At 36.5% G+C, this 19,405-nt stretch overlaps 3 protein-coding genes across 7 annotated transcripts in view; 1 reads left to right on the top strand and 2 right to left on the bottom strand.

Moving 5' to 3' along the window:
• Window positions 1-9,805, bottom strand: part of apba2b (amyloid beta (A4) precursor protein-binding, family A, member 2b) — a 98,215-nt gene extending 88,410 nt beyond the window's left edge. For 3 of the 5 annotated variants that reach the window (XM_048184343.1, XM_048184342.1, XM_048184345.1), the window contains exon 1: window positions 9,649-9,805. The gene's annotated coding sequence lies outside the window, so the exon portion shown is untranslated. The remainder of the gene's footprint in view (window positions 1-9,648) is intronic. The other 2 variants (XM_048184346.1, XM_048184347.1) reach the window with 2 other exon arrangements.
• Window positions 9,806-12,355: 2,550 nt separating this feature from the next.
• Window positions 12,356-15,018, bottom strand: mcee (methylmalonyl CoA epimerase). The gene is made up of 3 exons (XM_048184341.1): window positions 14,844-15,018; window positions 14,288-14,634; window positions 12,356-12,904 (listed from the first exon to the last, which is right to left on the bottom strand). Exons 1-3 carry the CDS (start codon window positions 14,881-14,883, stop codon window positions 12,752-12,754), a joined length of 540 nt encoding a protein of 179 aa, XP_048040298.1. The 5' UTR covers window positions 14,884-15,018; the 3' UTR covers window positions 12,356-12,751.
• A 56-nt stretch (window positions 15,019-15,074) lies between these two features.
• Window positions 15,075-19,251, top strand: mphosph10 (M-phase phosphoprotein 10 (U3 small nucleolar ribonucleoprotein)). Its single transcript, XM_048184340.1, has 11 exons — window positions 15,075-15,235; window positions 15,570-16,245; window positions 16,323-16,498; window positions 16,587-16,746; window positions 16,955-17,096; window positions 17,189-17,256; window positions 17,466-17,603; window positions 18,136-18,246; window positions 18,370-18,477; window positions 18,582-18,812; window positions 18,911-19,251. Exons 1-11 carry the CDS (start codon window positions 15,087-15,089, stop codon window positions 19,058-19,060), a joined length of 2,109 nt encoding a protein of 702 aa, XP_048040297.1. The 5' UTR covers window positions 15,075-15,086; the 3' UTR covers window positions 19,061-19,251.
• Window positions 19,252-19,405: the final 154 nt, after the last annotated feature.

Genomic DNA, 19,405 nt, shown 5'->3' with positions numbered 1-19,405 from the left:
AAGATGCAACAAGTTTTTCACTCCTGGATTTGGGGATCCTCTCCAGTTCTGTCAGGTTGGATGGTAAACGTTGGTGGACAGCCATTTCATTTTTAGGTCTCTCCAGAGATGCTCAATTGGGTTTAAGTCAGGGCTCTGGCTGGGCCATTCAAGAACAGTCATGGAGTTGTTGTGAAGCCACTCCTTCGTTATTTTAGCTGTGTGCTTAGGGTCATTGTCTTGTTGGAAGGTAAACCTTTGGCCCAGTCTGAGGTCCTGAGCGCTCTGGAGAAGGTTTTCGTCCAGGATATCCCTGTACTTGGCCGCATTCATCTTTCCCTCGATTGCAACCAGTCGTCCTGTCCCTGCAGCTGAAAAACACCCCCACAGCATGATGCTGCCACCACCATGCTTCACTGTTGGGACTGTATTGGACAGGTGATGAGCAGTGCCTGGTTTTCTTCACACATACCGCTTAGAATTAAGGCCAAAAAGTTCTATCTTTGTCTCATCAGACCAGAGAATCTTATTTCTCACCATCTTTTTTAGAAAACTCCATGTGGGCTTTCATGTGTCTTGCACTGAGGAGAGGCTTCCGTCGGGACACTCTGCCATAAAGCCCCGACTGGTGGAGGGCTGCAGTGATGGTTGGCTTTCTACAACTTTCTCGCATCTCCCGACTGCATCTCTGGAGCTCAGCCACAGTTATCTTTGGGTTCTTCTTTACCTCTCTCACCAAGGCTCTTCTCCCCCGATAGCTCAGTTTGGCCGGACGGCCAGCTCTAGGAAGGGTTCTGGTCGTCCCAAACGTCTTCCATTTAAGGATTATGGAGGCCACTGTGCTCTTAGGAACCTTAAGTGCAGCAGAAATTTTTTTGTAACCTTGGCCAGATCTGTGCCTTGCCACAATTCTGTCTCTGAGCTCTTCAGGCAGTTCCTTTGACCTCATGATTCTCATTTGCTCTGACATGCACTGTGAGCTGTAAGGTCTTATATAGACAGGTGTGTGGCTTTCCTAATCAAGTCCAATCACTATAATCAAACACAGCTAGACTCAAATGAAGGTCTAGAACCATCTCAAGGATGATCAGAAGAAATGGACAGCACCTGAGTTAAATATATGAGTGTCACAGCAAAGGGTCTGAATACTTAGGACCATGTGATATTTCAGTTTTTCTTTTTTAATAAATCTGCAAAAATGTCAACAATTCTGTGTTTTTCTGTCAATATGGGGTGCTGTGTGTACATTAATGAGGGAAAAAAATGAACTTTAGCAAATGGCTGCAATATAACAAAGAGTGAAAAATTGAAGGGGGTCTGAATACTTTCCGTACCCACTGTACACTCACAACTACACAAAAAACACTAACATGCCATAATCTCATTTCTTAACTTGTCTCATAAAGCATTATTTATTTAGTCATATTTCAGTTTATCAAGTATTGACAGATACACAAAAGGCAGTAGGAAGGCAGATGGAGCTCTTCTGGTTGTGGTACATGAGTCATTCTGAGACTAAAATCAGGGGGCTGCATTTTCAATACATGAAAAACATTCCAAAAGACATTTTCACCCTCATATCTCTTTCCTGAAGAGATACCGGTGACTGAAAGTGGTTGTGGCAAATTATACTCAAGAGGGGGCCAATCAATACTACCAAAAAACAAAAACAATATTATCAGAATATTATCAGAAATTTAATGTAGCTAGTTAAGAATTTCCATATAGATATTTAAATAAATACATGCTTGCAAGAGGGGTACTGCTATCCCAGACCCCTGGTTCTGCTTGTTCTGTAAAGCTGTTTTGAGAAAAGATATCGGGAAAACACTGTCAGGAGCCTTTAAAGGTAACATATTATGCTCCTTCTTACAAGATGTAATATAAGTCTCAGGTGTCCCCAGAATGTGTCTGTGAAGTTTCAGCTCAAAATATCCCATGGATTTTTTATTATACCATTTAACTTCCTATTTTTGGGTGGGAGAAAAAATGCGCTGATTTGGTAAGTGTACCTTTAAATGCAAATGAGCTTGTGCTCCCTGCCCCCAAGCTCACGATTCCAATACACTGAGGCATAAACAATACAGGAGAAGCTCACACAGCAAATATAACTCTCAAAATGGATCATTACAAACTGTTCGTGATGCACTATATCAGATCACATAGGTACGGCATGTATTTTGTGGATGTTTGCTAACTTTCGATTCTGAATGAGTTTGATAGCGTAATGCACGGCTAACGTGGCTAAAGCTACACACTGTTGGAGAGACTCAATAAGAATGAAGATGTGTTTATGAATTATACAGACTGCAAGCGTTTTCGGGTTAAAAATAAAAATAACGACATGGCTCTGATCTCCGCTAATACAGTAAGAAACAATGGTAACTTTAGCCACATTTAACAGTACATTAGCGAGGTGCTAACGAAACACAATTCAGGAAGATAATTTGCAAACATCACGAAATATATATGAAATTGGAACATGAACAGTTGGTATCGATCCATCTTTGTGAATCAACTTCTGTGCAAATCCTGTGTTTTACTAACCCTCGTGTGCAAAGCAGTCTGGTGTAAAATGACTTGCACATACTGGTATATGAATTTATTTGGACACATTCCCTTCATAAATAAAATTATACAGCTGCGTCCTTAGTGGCTCAGATGCCAGGAGTTTATGGAAACCCATATGTTTACTATTATAGCCATTAACAGATCAGTGATAATGTTTACATAGCTGAGACATATCACAAGCTCAGGGACGGTCTTTCTTGAGTGCTGCTGTCCTGCAGAGTTTTGCTCTGACACAACTCAAGGTGTAGCTTCACGTAGCTTTAGTAATCCTGAAGACATTCAAGTGTGTTTGATCAGGGTTGTAGCTAAACTGCGCAGGACAGCTGCACTCCAGGACCAGTGTTACTGATACACCGTTGTCACTTGCGAAAACAAAATGGCGGCGCCATGGGTGGAAACATACAGATTAAGGGGTGGTATTATTATAATAAGATCCCCTTCCTATGTCACATAGGTAGCGAAATCTGGGCGGCTCGTTTTTTTTACATGCTTGCAGAGAAAGAACTGAAAAAAAATATTTTTTTGATGCTGTTCACTTTATTTAAACAACTTATTTTGATTCAACACCATTGTATTAGGTTTCTGGTTCAAATTCAATTGCTTCATGTTAAATTGACAGGATTTTCACTTCCCATCATGCCTTGCAAAGGGGCTGAACGAGGAGTGTAAATTTTGAAATAAAGTGTTATTTTAAGCAGTTTTTGAAGATGAGAAAATTGAAAGACTTTTTAATGTTTACTCAGCTATTATGTTGGTATTTAAAAGTTTCTGTTTTAATAGTTTTAGAGTTACCATTGTGGTGAATTGTTGCACTTGTGCTTGGGTTGAGGACCTGCTAACAAACTTTCAAATTACTTTAATAAGAAAGTAATCACTGTGGTAGTGCTCTGGGTTGCATTTCCCAAAAGCATTGTAAGCCTATGTTGATTGTAAAACCATTGCCACCAATGGACTTATGATCAATTTAGGCTTTACAATGTTTTTGGTTAAGGCAATTTAGGATGAATCCAGTATCACATCTAGATTTCTAACACAGAACATCACAAAAGTTATGTAAATCACAAAATTAAAAAAGAAGAATTAATTGTAAAAATCAATGTATATGAAAACAATTTATTATTTATTTATTGCTTTTTATTTATTTTATTTTAAATGAACACAATTGATTCTAGTTCATTTAACATGGTTGATTATATTGGATTTTACTTGTCTCAATCATGTATTGAATTGAGTAAGTTGGACATAACTATTTTACATAGATTCTTCCTTAGTCAGTTGTTTTGTTACAACTCAAGGATTTTGCATAGAGTAAAAAATAAACCTTTAATGTTAATAAAAAACTAAGTTGGTTGTGTGGAAACACTGTCCATAATTGACTTGAGTTAGTTTAAAGTGTCATTTTTTGAGTGTATGGTAAAAAGGTTTTAATTTATTAACACTCAAAAGCTATTCTTTGAATTAATGTAATTAAATCATGGAAAGGATTTCCGCGTGATTAAATGGCTTTCTTTCAGCATTAAGCACTTTTGTTAAGCTAACTTAAATTGCATAGATTGGATCAACTTAAGTAAATGAGTTGGTCCAAAACATTGCAAATTAGTTGGGCTGACACTATTAAATTAAGCTGTGCCCAACCATAGTAAATAAGTTGAATCAACCTTAATAAATTAATTGTTCACAATAAGATCATTAAGATGCATTTAGAAAATAGATACTAGGGTGAACTTTCTTACCATGACAACTTTAAGACAGTTTGTAGCAGAGTCCCACCTCTGTATCCACTTAGGAGTCCTTGGCCTGAAAATTTTGAAAAACCCTGTACTATAAAGTAACTTGACTAAATCTTAACAGGAATGACCTTGCTATACCGATAGGAAGACTAAGCAGGTATGAGAAGAATGTCAAAATTCAACCAACTAGTGAGTCACCAAAAACAAACAAATAAATAAATAGATTTTAAAAAATAAACTTTTCAAACAGTCTAGAAACCTACTATTAAAGTCAGTGCCTGACTTACAACTTACTTAGAGCAATATGACAGATATTACATCAGATATGGGGGCAGGATACACATACCCCGAGGCATAAAATAATTAGCTTTTCAAAGAACGCACGGACTCAGTAATGAACGAAAAGATCAAGAGCAACATTGTTTCATAATCTTGAGTCAGATAAACTTCAGCCAATGAGTGAAAAAATTGCTGCAGACCTTTCTTACCTCGCACATGAGTGCACAATATTCCCTTCGTATAAGATAAACAAGAGGATGAAAGCACTGAACAGATAAAAGAAATGCAATCTCTTCCCAAAAAGAATGCAAATGTCCATTTATGTACAAGGAGGAAAGATGATAAAGAAGGCAAAAGACACAAACACAAAAGCCTTCTCAGTTTATACTGGGCTGATAGGAAACTAAATAGGTTGCTTTCATTTACTGTGCATAACAGAGGCTTAAACGTGTCTTTAAAATATCTGACAAGTCACTATGCTCTGCTTATTTCCAAAGTAAACATCAAGGCAACATCAAAGGAGCAGACGTTTCAGTCAGAGTCACCGAGCTTCGCTATAAACATCAATATTAATCATTCCACAGCTTGATCAAAAGACACATAAGCAAATCATTATAGGGCTTGTGTCCAATAAAGCACCTCTGTTTCATCTCACTGCACTGTGCGATGTAAAAGCTGATAAGAGATGTCATTTCTGATGGAAAAAAACCCAAACAATCAAAACCTTTCTTTAGTGTGAACATATTCATGCTCAAGCATATTTAAAAAAAAAGAAAAGAAAAAGAAAAAAAGAAGTAAAACATTTTATTACCACAGAGGGTGAAAGGCACTTCAAAATCACTCTTACAAATACAGATTTTTTTTTCTAAATGTCATTTATCGCAATTCACTTTCATGTTTATTCAGAGTCCGAACAACTCAATATCTCCCAAAACCTTAAGACAAACTCCAATGAAAACCGCCTCTGACCTGTGAACTTAATTACTAACAAATACAAATTCATCTAACAATACACATATCCTGGCCAGATAACTAAGATCATTAACACCAGTGTAACTGTGTGGGTGAAGCTTTACTTGAAATCATGTTCTTCTGCATGGTATTTCACATCATTCTGAAGTCAAAGCCATCGGCACACTCTCATTACCCATCCTTAAATGTATGCTACTCTAGGGATATCAGCATGCTCCAAATTTGTGCACTACGCTAAGGGCACTACAGCACTGGCAAGAATATTATTTCTGTAAGTCCTAGAAAGCATGTTTTAAAGAAAAAACACACATTTTTATTGGTGGGCAGTCAAATATACATAAATATTTTAATCATTTTTTTTTTACTTTCTATTATATAGTAACATTCAAATGTTTGAGGTCAGTAAGATTTTTTAGGTAATTAATTCATTTAACATTTAAAGGATGCATTAAAGGTGCCATCGAACGTTTTTTTACAAGATGTAATATAAGTCTAAGGTGTCCCCTGAATGTGTCTGTGAAGTTTCGGCTCAAAATACCCCATAGATTTTTTTTAAATTTTTTTAACTGCCTATTTTGGGGCATCATTAAATATGAGCCGATTTATGCTGTGCGGCCCCTTTAAATGCTGACGCTCCCCGCCCACGGAGCTCGCGCTTGCCTTAAACAGTGCCTAAACAAAGTTTACACAGCTAATATAGCCCTCAAATGGATCTTTACAAAGTGTTCATCATGCATGCGTCGGATTATGTGAGTATTGTATACTGTTATATTGTTTATATTTGATTCTGAATGAATTTGAGGCTGTGTTCCGTGGCTAATGGCTAATGCTACACTGTTGGAGAGATTTATAAAGAATGAAGTTGTGTTTATGAATTATACAGACAGTTATTATTGCTCCATCTGCCATTGCTCGCTATTGTTCTTGCTTGCTTACCTAGTCTGATGATTCGGCTGTGCTGCTCCAGACGTTAATACTGGCTGCCCTTGTGTAATGCCTTTCATAATGTTTGGTGGCATATGTTGGCTGGCATATGCAAATATTGGGGGCGTACACCCCGACTGTTACGTAACAGTCGGTGTTATGTTGAGATTTGCCTGTTCTTCTGAGGTCTTTTAAATAAATGAGATTTATATAAGAAGAAGGAAACAATGGAGTTTGAGACTCACTGTATGTCATTTCCATGTACTGAACTCTTGTCATTTAACTATGCCAAGATAAATTCAATTTTTCATTCGAGGGCACCTTTAAATTGATCAAAAGTGACAGTAAAGGACTTCAATTGTTACAAAAATAATCTATTTCAAATAAATGCTCTTCTTTCAAACATTCTATTAAAAAAATACTCGAGAAAAAAAAAAAGTATATTGGTATCCACAAAACTATTAAGCAGCACAACCGTTTTGAACTGTGATAATAATAAGAAAAGTTTCAGCCTATTACAATGATTTCTGAAGGATCATGTGACACTGAAGACTGGAGTAATGCTGTCTGAAAATTCAGCTTTTCCATCACAGGAATAAATCAAATAACTGCAGCCTTAGGGAGCATAAGAAATTTCTTTCAAAAAAAAAAAAAAAAAATCTTTGGAAAATTTGGAATGGTAGTGTTTATAAATAGGAATACATGTAAATATCCTTTCTGGGATTTGCCTCTCTGACCCTTGTCCTCATCTTCCTGGGCACATTGCCAGAGGTTATCACACACACTCAAAAAAGGCAATGGGATCACATGTATCAGAGCGAGTGCTAAACCAGACAGCAGCTTTGGGCTAAAACTGCTTACACCCACATTAGTAACACCAGAAAAAAGGGCCTGCCCACACCCCCGCCATCTCACCACTACTGCACAACTGTATTTCTTTTCATTCAAAACAATTTCTATCCCTATGCAACCAGAAGATAATTGTAGCAAAACATTCAGTACATCCCACTAAATTTCATGAAAGTTTCATGTGATTCACATGAAAAGACACTTAATATTCAGATCTGTATTATTATCGATTTGACTGCACTGACACTATCGAATGAGAACAAAACTTGAACTGAATTGAGCTGGATGATGACACCACTGTTTTCTGCAAAGCTGCTTTATAGTTGAATCAACTTTGTTTTATAATTGACAAATTTTGCAACATCAAAACTAAATCAAAATTGAACTATAGCTGTTTATAACCTTATTGAACTCATTTAATAAATTATGAACTTTACACTGAACTGGCTTGAGCTGAATAGTAACACTATTGTCTTCTGAACAGCTGCTTTACAACAGAATTTGAATTTTTCTCATATATTGATTGTTATTTTCCTGTTTATTACAGGATTTATTTATTATCTGTATTGTAATAAAGGTGACTTGACTTGATTATCAAAGCTGTTGTTAGAACAGACCAAAAAATTATTTTGCTAAAATCACTCAACCCTCACCTGGGGTTTTCTTTCCATCTGTCTATCCAGTTCCAGCAAGGGATCAATTTATAAATGCCGTACTCATGCATAAATATCAACTCAGCATGTTCCTGCAAACAGTGTTTGTCCTTCAGCATAGAACCGTAACTATAAGGGATCTGAAAGGAGGGGCGGGGCAGCGAGTCTGTGTGTGTGTGTGTGTGTGTGTGTGTGTGTGTGTGTGTGTGTGTGTGTGTGTGTGTGTGTGTGTAAAAGAGCAGGTTGCCTGGACAAGAGAGCGGCAGGAGACTGTTGTGGAGACGGAACCACCAACTGGGATCACACTCAGGAATTATGCACCTTCATAAGCACTCAAACTCCCTCCCTCACACTCCCTCTCTTCCCTACCACTCCTAAACTGTCTCTCTATCCCTCTATATTATGGTTCATTTCAGAGTCCCAAAAGACATTTCAGCCACTTTGAACTATACGCACAAAGATGAGCAGCATAATCATTCATCTTCATATATCGTACAAGCATGTTGCTTTTTTCTCGATTATGAAGAAGTGCGAAAGGATCATATAAACATATTTTCGAATATGCACGTTATTTTTGAATCCTAATGATTTCATTGATTTGTTCAGGGGAGTGGACCAGCTATTGTTCTCTGGACAAAAAGGAGCGCATCTTTTACAGCAGCAGCAGCAGCAGCAGCAACATGCTTGATTTCCAGCTTGAGGCTTGAATTTGATGCTTGATTTACCATGATCATGATAAGCTCTGCAAATCAGCCAGAAGTGAAGGACAGGACATCATTATGTTTATTTTTAGACAATTAGAAGCGCACCCTCTAATCATGATTTTATGTGTCAGTTGCTAAAGGAAGATTTAGACCAGGATAGATTGCAAAATTCCCTGTACAAACAGATTTTTAATAACACTTCACTGACTACTGAGCAAGCAGCTCCGCTTCTAATGGTAAACAAAACAAAATCTGACTGACAATGATATCTCTCAATTAACCATATTAGCTGACATTTCCATGAACATCAAGATTTACATACGGGCTGTATAAAGAAAATTAAACCTTGGGTGACCCTTTTCTTCTAAGCTTTTCACTACTTTTGACCCCTTTTTACCATTAAATATTCATCAGTAATTTAATATTACTTAAAAATATATTTAAAATATATTATTTTTAAAAAATATGAATTATAGTAAATTGTAAACTGCTTAAACATTAAAAAAAACTACCCATAGATAGATTTGAAGCTAATATAGCCTAAAACTTAACTGACTAATAGTCTTATTACAGTGCTACATATTTAACAACAACTTTTTAAAGGACTTGCCACTCTTTCGTTATAACATTTTCAGCCGTGTTAATTGTGGTCCTTAATGAGAAAGTGAAGTCAGAAGCTCTCAAATAAAAACGAGTTGGATACAAAATAAAATAAAAAGGAAACAAACTGACGGCCCTTCAGTTCGCGAACTGTCCATTTCCATCTTTAATGTAACAACGATTTTAATTTTTGAAAGAGGGCTGAGAAGGAGGTCATTAAAAGAACGACTATCATCATGTACGTGATTGTGGCAGCGGGTTTGATGTTGCACCGAGAGGATGAAATCCTACCGTATCCTTCACGAGCGCATCACTTCATTCCGCATCCACACGCTACAGTAAACATTCAGATGAGGCGAAAAGATACCATAAAGAAAACCAGCCTACCTGCATAACCTTTGGTGCTGTGATGTTCATATATAGAAGTCCTGTGTTTTCAGAGGTATAGAGAATGGGAACCGCAGCGACCCCGCATCCCGGAGACTGAAGAGAACAGAAGCCTGAAGAGCAGACGTAGAGAACAGCAGGGGGCGCTCCACTGCAGCGCTGGGCTAAATCACCACAAACCCCACCCGAGAGAGAGAGAGAAAGAGCGATTGTAGCTTTCATTGTGTGAGGAATTCTTCTTAAAAGGATGCTATAGTTTTAATTTATTTTAAATCACGTAAACTAACAAAGCTGCGCATAGAACAAGTGCGAATCGAAGCCTTATTCTTTAGCCTTGTTGCTAAGAATTGTCCTTTCTAATATGGCATCATCAATCATTAGTAATTAGCCTCCATGTAAATGTTTACGAATTCACTAGCACTGTCCTTGATGACTCGGTATGCCATTTACACAAAGACATTTCTTTCTGGCCTTGTTTTAAGGGGTAATTTCGCTCAAATGATGCAACACTGTCTCACTGTACGATGAGGTTCTTTATATGACATTACATAAGAGAGATTTACGCCGTTTCCATGAAACACACATAATCTTCCTGATGCTGTTGGATGTACATTTAAGTTGCTGTTAGTTAATGTTAGATCATAATGCAAATGAGAACGCATTAGCTAATGCCTTAATGTTGCTGAAAGACATTAAATAACAATAAAAAATGAAATCAATACTACATTAGCTCAAAAATATGAGATGCTTAATTGTCATCTCTTGTAGATGGTGTTCTCAGGCAACATGAAAGATTGTTTCTCAAAGCTAAGGCAATAAACAGCTTCCAGTGGCCCAGATAAAACTGGACGTGGTTTGAATAGGTGCAATCGGGATGAGCGGCCTTTGGGACACTGAAAACAACAATTACCATGCAGCTACTCTTGCGTCATGATCAGGCCCGGCTCCAGATATAAGATGAAAGGTGGGCCAAATGATATTCCAGGTGGGCCGGTCGGATTGGTGGGGGGGCTTTAATGCTTTAATCTCACATGTCTATTGATATAGATAAGGCAATTGTTAGGGTTGTTTGTTATTGTTAAACTATTATACTATTTTGAAAAATCACATTACAAAATATAATGTGAGATAACACAAATAATATTTGCAACATTTATTATTTAAAATGTTTTGCACGAGCTGTTTATACTGTACGAAATTAGAACTTTTGTCCAATACCTCCTCTAGGGGGGTCCGGGGGCATGCACCCCCGTAAGAAAATTTTGTACATTTTAAGGTTAAATGCATCAATCTGGTGCACTTTGGAAGCTCAAAATTAAGAGCTTCAACTCATGTACAGTGTGCAAATTGACCAAAGAAACAACATTGACTTGTACCTGGACATTAAAGAGGGTTCAAACATCTTTTTAGTTGTGATATAAAGTCTACATCGTTTTAGGTGTTTTAGGATGCCAAACAATTATAACAATAAAATAATAATACATACATGACAGTAATATCCATATAGGCTATTGTAACAAATGCAATCTAATATATATATATATATTGGTTAGGCTACTTTACACAACGTATAGGAAAATTAAAATACTAGTTTGTAGCCAATTTCTAATCCTTGAGCTTTAATTTTGATCACCAAATCGCCAGCTGATCGTGTGAGCAAAGTGCGCACTTCTCTTTAAAACACGCAGCACAAACAGACTAAATAGTAAATACTTAATCACTGTATATATTTTGGTGCTTTATTAAGGCACAAAGCCATTACGGTTTCGATTTTAGTTAATTGGCAAAATACAATGTAGAGACCATTTATGTTTTAAATTTTCTGAATTGAATATCACACTAATTTTGTGATTGGCTGTTATGTGGTGTGGGGCCAGGGTGGGCCAAGCCTCTGATTGGGTGGGCCAGGCCCACCCTGGCCCCCCCGTGGAGCCGGGCCTGGTCATGATTAATCCAGGCAGATGTTTTCACATTACGACTTATACAATATGACAAGCAAATACAAGCTTCTACATAATATTATTGGGATGCATTATAATCTCCCTTGCTCCAATGAAAATATCCTCTCCCTTAAAAACATCTAAACTATCGCATTATTTGATGATTTCATGCTTATTTTGTTCTTGTTTGATTCAGAGCAATATGTGTTACTTGATTAAAGATATTGCTTGTAGTTATTTTTCACTACTGTCCAAAAGCAAACGTCAAAATCTAGCATGTGCAAAATCGTAAGATATTTGAAAGGTTTGTGACAGGCTGAGTGTGAATTTCCCTGGAAAGGAGATTGCTGTTCCTTTTCAGAGTTCCAAATAAATTGAAATGTCCAAAACAGCTTAAAACAGCAAAAAAAAAAAAAAAAAAAAAGACCCTTTTTATTCTAACAGTGCTAAAGCAGGAACCTTCAAACAGGACTTTGGAGACCACACATTGAGAAAACCATGAGGACAGAAACTAATCTTGTTCCTCTAGTTATCTCTTTTAAAAAAAAAGGAAGAGAGAGAGAGAGAGAAAAAAAAGCAGATTTATGGCTAAAGAACAAATACTACTTTCTATTTGGCAGTGGGTGGACCACAGTGGAGAGATGGGTATGAGCCAACTTGTCTCCCAAATATATGGTTGTCAGCCAAAAAAGAAAGCTTCAATCTGTCTGTTCCATTGAGAGCCAGATGAGAAGCTTACAGGCATTTCAATTCACAATTCATGAACATGACTTATTTGCCATTTTATTATAGCATTTAAAACATGCATTTATTTGAGCGTATTTCGGCATATAAATTTACAGTGTTAATTTATTATTTTAAATGTGCTATCACATATCACAGTGCACCCCATAAATAAAATTAAAAGAGGAACTTTTTCTTTTTTACAAAAAAAAAAAAAAAAATTGTACACATTATGAATGTGTGAGTTTGTAAATGGCCAAACTAACTTGAATTAATCATTTATTCAAGTCATTAAAGAAAATCATTACTTAGGAAAAAGAAAAATAAGGCTTAAACCATGAATATCAAACACACCATAACCTTGCAATGATCTTAAGTGTCAATAGTGAAGAGTCTAATCAAAGTCACTGTTTACAAGATAAAAATCTCAAGGGTAAAATCTAGGCTTGCTCTATCTCCACAAGAACCCCATCACAGTCTTTAGGGTGGAGGAACATCACAGGTTTGCCATGAGCTCCTATCCGTGGCTCTGGAGAGAGCAGTCTGATTTTCTTTTCTTTCAAATCAGTTATTGCTGCATTGATATCATCCACCTGCAATCAAACAGGCAACACATAAATTATGGACAAGTTCAACATTTGTGATACACTGTCAGAAAAAAAAAAAAGGTACCACGCTGTCACTGGGGCAGTACCCTAAGGTACAAAAGTGAAAAGGTACATCTTTGTACCTTACTTACCCCTAAATGGTGCATATTTGTACCTTAAACTTACATATTAGTACTGTAAAAGTACATATTAGTACCTTTTTTCCTTTGTACCTTAGGGTACTGCCCCAGTGACAAGCACCATACCTTTTCTTCTGACAGTGTAGTTCCTGACTGTATTCTGTCCACTAATAAACTGATTACTCTCTGATAGTCTGAAAAAGCCTAAAGACAAACACAATAAGACTGTACAAGAAATTAGTTTCTGAATTTTCATTATTATCATAATCATCCCATCTAATGTTACTTATATATGGGAAAATTGCAAGAATGAACATTATAAAGTAATTTTTAATATATTCTTTCATATTTATTCTATTATGTAATGGTGTATTTTTAGTCCATTTTAGTTTTGTCAATTTGCTTTTTTTAAATAAAATATATAAAAAATATTTAAAAATATAAATTATCTTAATATTGTGATTGTAATCAATGTATGTGACGTTTGTGATACATGAATCCTGTAATATGATTTTATGTGAGTTATGATGTAACTTGTGTCCATTTATAAATTTGCAAATATTGTATATTGCAAATATTGTGCAAGAAGCCAAACACAAATATGAGGAATAATAACAAAAGATTATGTAACATAGTTGCTCTCAACCTTAACTTAATGAAAATGCTAAAACACACACACACACACACACACACACAAATCATCCCCCCCCCATAGCTTTTTTTTTTATTATTTATTGAAAAACATACAGAATCCAAATATTAAAGTATCACAAAACACATTTTTTAATAATCTGATATAATCAATAACAATAGCAAGAAAAATTGTCATAATTACAGCAGAAATACCAGAGGTAATATTGTAATATCCTAGCTAAAATGGGGGACCTTTAAAGGGTTGAGATTTCTGTCATTAATTACTCACCCTCATGTCGTTCCAGACCCGTAAGACCTTTGTTCATCTTCGTTCATATTTTATATATGTCTTTAGTACTTTTCTGGACCTTGAATGAAGGTAATTACATTTCTTTCTATGGGGATAAAAAAAAACTATTGGATTTCATCAAAAATATCTTAATTTGTGTTCTGAAGATGAACGAAGGTCTTACGGGTGTGGAACGACACAAAGGTGAGTATTTAAGGACAGCAGTTTCATTTTTGGCTGAACTAACCCTTTAAGTGTTGTGTTAGACAATGGGGAGCCTTTAATCAAAGGTTGACAACCACTAATCTAACCTAATCTAATGTTTACCTCAATACAGATATGATGCATCCCTCCAGCTTTGTTCTTCTGCAGGAATCCTGCAATGGGGCTTTTTTCTCCCAGAGGGTGTAGTAGCTCTAATTTGGTGTTTCCCAGTTCCACAAACACAGTATACACGCCATGTTCAGGGAGAGGCACAGTGGCGCTCACCTGAGCCCCCAGCACATCGCGGTACAAAGCTGTGGCTTTCTCGAGGTCTGGTACTGCGATAGCCACATGATTCAACCTGCCTAACTTCCATAATGCCTGAGGGACACCTTGTCTGACGGGTACTGACAGAGACAATGACCTCACTGAGGGTAAACCGTGCCATGCACATCTCGAGAGACCTGTAACTGCAAGCGAAATGAAATTGCAATATCTATGAATGCATTAAATATACAACGATAACTACAACAAAAGTAGTCTATGATGGATTTTATTCATGACAGTTCTCAAAAAGTAAGATACAGACTACTGTTAGTATAAAACAGCTCTAAATGTTGCAAACATTCAAAAGAATTGCACAAGAACAATAAAACATTATCAGTTTACTACTACTTACCTGCAACCTTCAGTAAAGCGGAAGCCATCTTTGCGGTCATTGAAGACAAACAAAGCTTTATTTAAACAGATCGAAGCACGCGTTCAGTTACGTGTTCTGGTAATAGACGCATGATTTATACATATTATTATTTTCATAATATTTTAATGTTAAACTTATGATTACGCTAAACAACAAACAGTAAATTCTCTAAATTAAGAAACACTGCGGTTATGTGGAACCTTTTATATGGAACGCAATACAATGCATAATGTTTCCGGGGGTTGTATTTACCAAGCGTACCAAGCGGAGCCCCACGTGAGTGCTGAGATGGCGCACGGGGATGGCAGCACGATGGAAAGCTGTTTACAGTTATTAAACAGAAACACAGTCCACCCGGAGCTATTTCTCAGGTTAGATGCACGTTGTATTATTTAACTATTTTGTTGAATTGCTTGTTAATTTGAGTTAATTTAACGTTAAACGAGCCGAAGCGGGTATCGGGCCACCCATGTGCAAAACTCTCACGTTGGGGTTACGAGTTCAGTATATGTGTTAACTGAAAGTATTGCTCGTACAGTTTAACATGTATCTGTTCATGTCATTTTTCTATGGTAGTTTTATTTTAAAAGTCTAAATGGATATAATTCGTATGTAATAGCATGTTATTATGGTGATATAAAACTGCAGTTGAGTGCTGGAAAGAATTATTGACATTTCTCTTTTATGCTCTCAATCTTTATTCAGTGTCCAGGAAGCTCTGGCAACAGACTTCACATCACTTACCAAGACTCTTTATGATCTGCATAAAACATATGAGCCTGCAGTCTTCAAAGGAAGTCCACTGGAGCAGCTGGCCATCGAAAACTTCGATGAGGAGCAAATCTGGCAGGAGCTGGAACTTCAGAACAATGCATTACTGACACAGTTTGAGAAGGCAGTTGAGCACACTGTGGCAGATGACACCATAACTTTTTTTGAAGATTCAGATGAGGAGGAGGAGGAGAATGGGGAAATGGATAATAGTTTGGAAGAAGAGAGTGAGGGTGAAGATGATGATAAACATGAGGATGATGATAAAGACGAAGAGGAGAAAATTAAACACAGGCTGAAGCCATCTGCAAGCAACGAGGAAGACGACTTCTCGGGTGAAGATTCAGATTTGGACTTTGATGTAGATAAATTTGAGAAACAAACCAAACAGAGACGGTCTACTACCAAATTATCAAAATCTAATTGGACAACATCAGAAGTGGATGACCGGTTTTTCAAACTGTCTGAAATGGAAGCTTTTCTGGATGATATGGATAAAAGAGAGGGAAAGGAGAGTGTAGGTGAGGAAATAGACTACTTTCAGAATTTGCCATCGGATGATGAGGAACTAACCTTTGATAAACCAGTCGCATTGAAAAAACAGAAAAAGGTAAAGGTGTAACAGTGTTTTTTTTAACATAAATTTAAACTGACATCATGAAACTCACAATGTCTTTTATTTTACAGAAGAAAAGCTCCAGAGATATGAAGTACAAAGATTTCTTTGCTCCAGTGGATGGAGAGCCTGAACAGACAGATCCAGATGAAGAGAATGAACCAGAATTTAATGATGATTATGAGGGAGAAGATGATGATGATGATGAGCTAGAAGAGGAGGATGAGGAGGATTTTGATATGGAGGAGTAAGTCATGAGGATACCTGCTATTGTCATTGTTGTGTGTTAAAAAAAATCTTTCTGAGATCTAACCCCCCCTCCGCGCTTCATTTAGGGATGACATGGGTGATAGAGCAAGAGATGCTTTACGCAAGGTGACCTTTGACCTTCCTGATGAGAATGAGGGGGAGGATGTGGAAGATGTTTTGGGTGGAAAAGTGAAAAATGTGCCTAAACATGAGTTAAAGTCATCCTTTGAAAAGCGACAGGAAAAGGTTTGTCTTTTATATGAAATCTTTATTTAATATTACATATATATATGTATATGTATATGTTTAATTTAGTTTTAATTTTTATTTCCCTTTAGCTGCTAAGGCAATTTCAGTTAGCAAAAGAATTGCCTTATTTCAGTTAACAAAAATGTTTTTTAATGTTTCAGTCAACAATAATAACCCTGATATCATATGATATGAATTTAAACAGATGAAAAAACAGATTGAAGAACTGGAGAATGCTGCGCTGTCAGAGAAGCCGTGGCAGCTGTCGGGAGAGGTGAGCGCTCAGACTCGGCCGGAGAACAGCATGCTGGAAGAGGACGTGGCGTTTGACCAGACCTCTAGGATGGGTGAGAGTTTCATGTTGTTCTCCACGGCAATAGGCTTAATGCCTTGATAATGTTTATAGATTTGTTAATTACTTTGGTTTTCTTCTCCACAGCTCCTGCAATCACAGAGGAAACTACCTTACAGCTGGAGGACATAATCAAACAGAGAATTAAAGATCAGGTTTGTTTAGACTTCAGTGTTTATGTTGGGGGTCTTATTTTTGGAATGCGAGCAAAGTAAATAATCCTTTTTTTATAGTTTGCCTAAAATGTTTGTATGAATAATTTTCTGCTTGTTTTATGAATTTGACGCATGTCATGTGTTTGTCACACGTAGTATCTGAATAAAGGGTTGCTGAGCTGTTTGTGTTTGATTTGTTTGTGTCTCAGGTGTGGGATGATGTGGTAAGGAAAGAGAAGCCCAAAGAGGAAGTGTTTGAATATAAGAAGAGACTCACTCTGGACCACGAGAAGAGCAAACTGAGTCTGGCTGAGGTTTATGAGCAGGAGTATATCAAACAGACACAGGTGAGTCCTGTCCACCGTTGTCTCTCTTTCATTTCATGTCCTGCCCATACTTGTGTATGCTTTCAAAAATATTTGATATATAGCATTTATTTAATAAAAAATAGAGAAAAAATGGTTATATTGTGACATTTTATTGCAACTTTTTTCTAGTTTAATATATTTTGAAAAATATTTTATTTCTGTGAAGTCAAAACTGAATTTTTAGCATCATTACTCCAGTCTTCAGTGTCACATGGTCCTTCAGAAATCATTCTGATTTGTTGCTTAAGAAACATCTTATTATTATCAATGTTCAAAACACTTGTGCTGTTTAATATTTATTAAAATGTAATAATTTTTTTTCTGGATTCTTTGAGGAAGGAATAGAAAGTTCTTCTTGAAGCATTTATTTGAAATAGATATCTTTTGTAACATTGTAAATGGCTTAACTATCACTTTTGATCAAATTAATAAATCCTTGCTGAATGGAAATATTACAATTTCTTTAAAAAAAAAACAAAAAAACTTTTGATTGTTAATTGATTGGCCTCAGGAAAAGAAGGAAGAGGAAGAGAACCCAGCGCATATAGAAATCCAGAAACTCATGGACACCCTCTTCCTCAAACTGGATGCTCTTTCAAACTTCCACTTCACACCAAAACCAGTGAGTAAAATATCCTTTGTGGCTTGAGCCAGCTAAAATGTATTCCAGAATGTCTGAAATCTGAAAATGGCGTGCTCATACGAGTCATTCTTCATTAAAAAAAGTGTTGTTCTTCCTTTTTAGCATGTTCCTGAGGTGAAAGTGGTTTCCAACTTGCCTTCTATTACTATGGAAGAAGTGGCTCCGGTCAATGCCAGTGACGCCACACTGCTTGCTCCAGAGGAGATTAAGGTTTGTGTGGTCTGCTATCTTTGTAGTATTTGTGTGAAACATTTACACAAGTCAGATCTCAAAATCTCCACGAGATGTCAATGCATTTAATTTCCTTATCTCAGGAGAAGAATAAGGCAGGAGATATACTCGGAGACACAGAGAAAACCACTACAGATAAGAAACGAGAGAGACGGAAGAAGAAGAAACTGAAGCGTATGAAGATTCAGGAGCGGGAGAAGAGACAGAAACTCAAAGAGTTGATGAAAGGAGATGGCAACAAAAAGCAGAGTAAAGCTGAGGTTGAAAAGACTCTCAAGAAACTTACTAAAGGAGGAAAAGCGAAAGTACTCACGGTCAGTAACTGAAGTCTAATGTAGTATTAATATATGCAATATTATTATTGTGGTTTTATGTGTATATTTTCTAACTTATTTACTGTACTTCCTAACAGAATGATGGCATGGATAAGGCCCTGCGTTCTTCTCAAGCTTTCTTCTCCCAACTACAAGACCAAGTCAAGAGCCAAATCAAGGGCTCTAAGGACCAGACGGCAAAGAAGAAGAAACATAAAGAGATTTCTGTAAACAAGCTGAAGTTGTAATGTTATAACATGTCAAAAGCGATATGTAAAGTTATTTGTTTAATCTAATTGACGTTATATCCTGTCATTTTTATTCAAATACATATTTCTTTTTCCTGTATATTTTTGTCTTGGGGTTTTTTTTGTCTATTATTGGCAACATATAAATGTTGTGGCCACTGAATCTTTCAATAAATATATGCATCATCCTATGGGGGAAAAATATAATTTATATTTATTCATTGACATTTTATGATTCACCTAAGCATTAACTAATGTAAATACTCATGTTTAATTAGTCATATCACTAAGTGGTCAGAAGAGGGCAGTACTGGTGGGAAGTGTTCTGTAATGTTTTCCTTACTT

Source organism: Megalobrama amblycephala, linkage group LG3, assembly GCF_018812025.1.
Source record: "Megalobrama amblycephala isolate DHTTF-2021 linkage group LG3, ASM1881202v1, whole genome shotgun sequence".
Lineage (NCBI taxonomy): Eukaryota > Metazoa > Chordata > Actinopteri > Cypriniformes > Xenocyprididae > Megalobrama > Megalobrama amblycephala.
This window is presented reverse-complemented; position numbering and strand designations above follow the sequence as displayed.

Coding starts and splice junctions, on each gene's coding strand:
- mcee (XM_048184341.1), bottom strand. CDS start 14,883: ATGACCGCAAAGATGGCTTCCGCTTTACTGAAGGTTGCAG. Junction 14,635..14,843: donor CGCTTTACTGAAGGTTGCAG/GTAAGTAGTAGT, acceptor TTTCGCTTGCAG/TTACAGGTCTCTCGAGATGT. Junction 12,905..14,287: donor TGCATCATATCTGTATTGAG/GTAAACATTAGA, acceptor GTTTGATTGCAG/GTGGATGATATCAATGCAGC.
- mphosph10 (XM_048184340.1), top strand. CDS start 15,087: ATGCATAATGTTTCCGGGGGTTGTATTTACCAAGCGTACCAAGCGGAG. Junction 17,097..17,188: donor TGACCAGACCTCTAGGATGG/GTGAGAGTTTCA, acceptor TCTTCTCCACAG/CTCCTGCAATCACAGAGGAA. Junction 18,478..18,581: donor TTGCTCCAGAGGAGATTAAG/GTTTGTGTGGTC, acceptor TCCTTATCTCAG/GAGAAGAATAAGGCAGGAGA.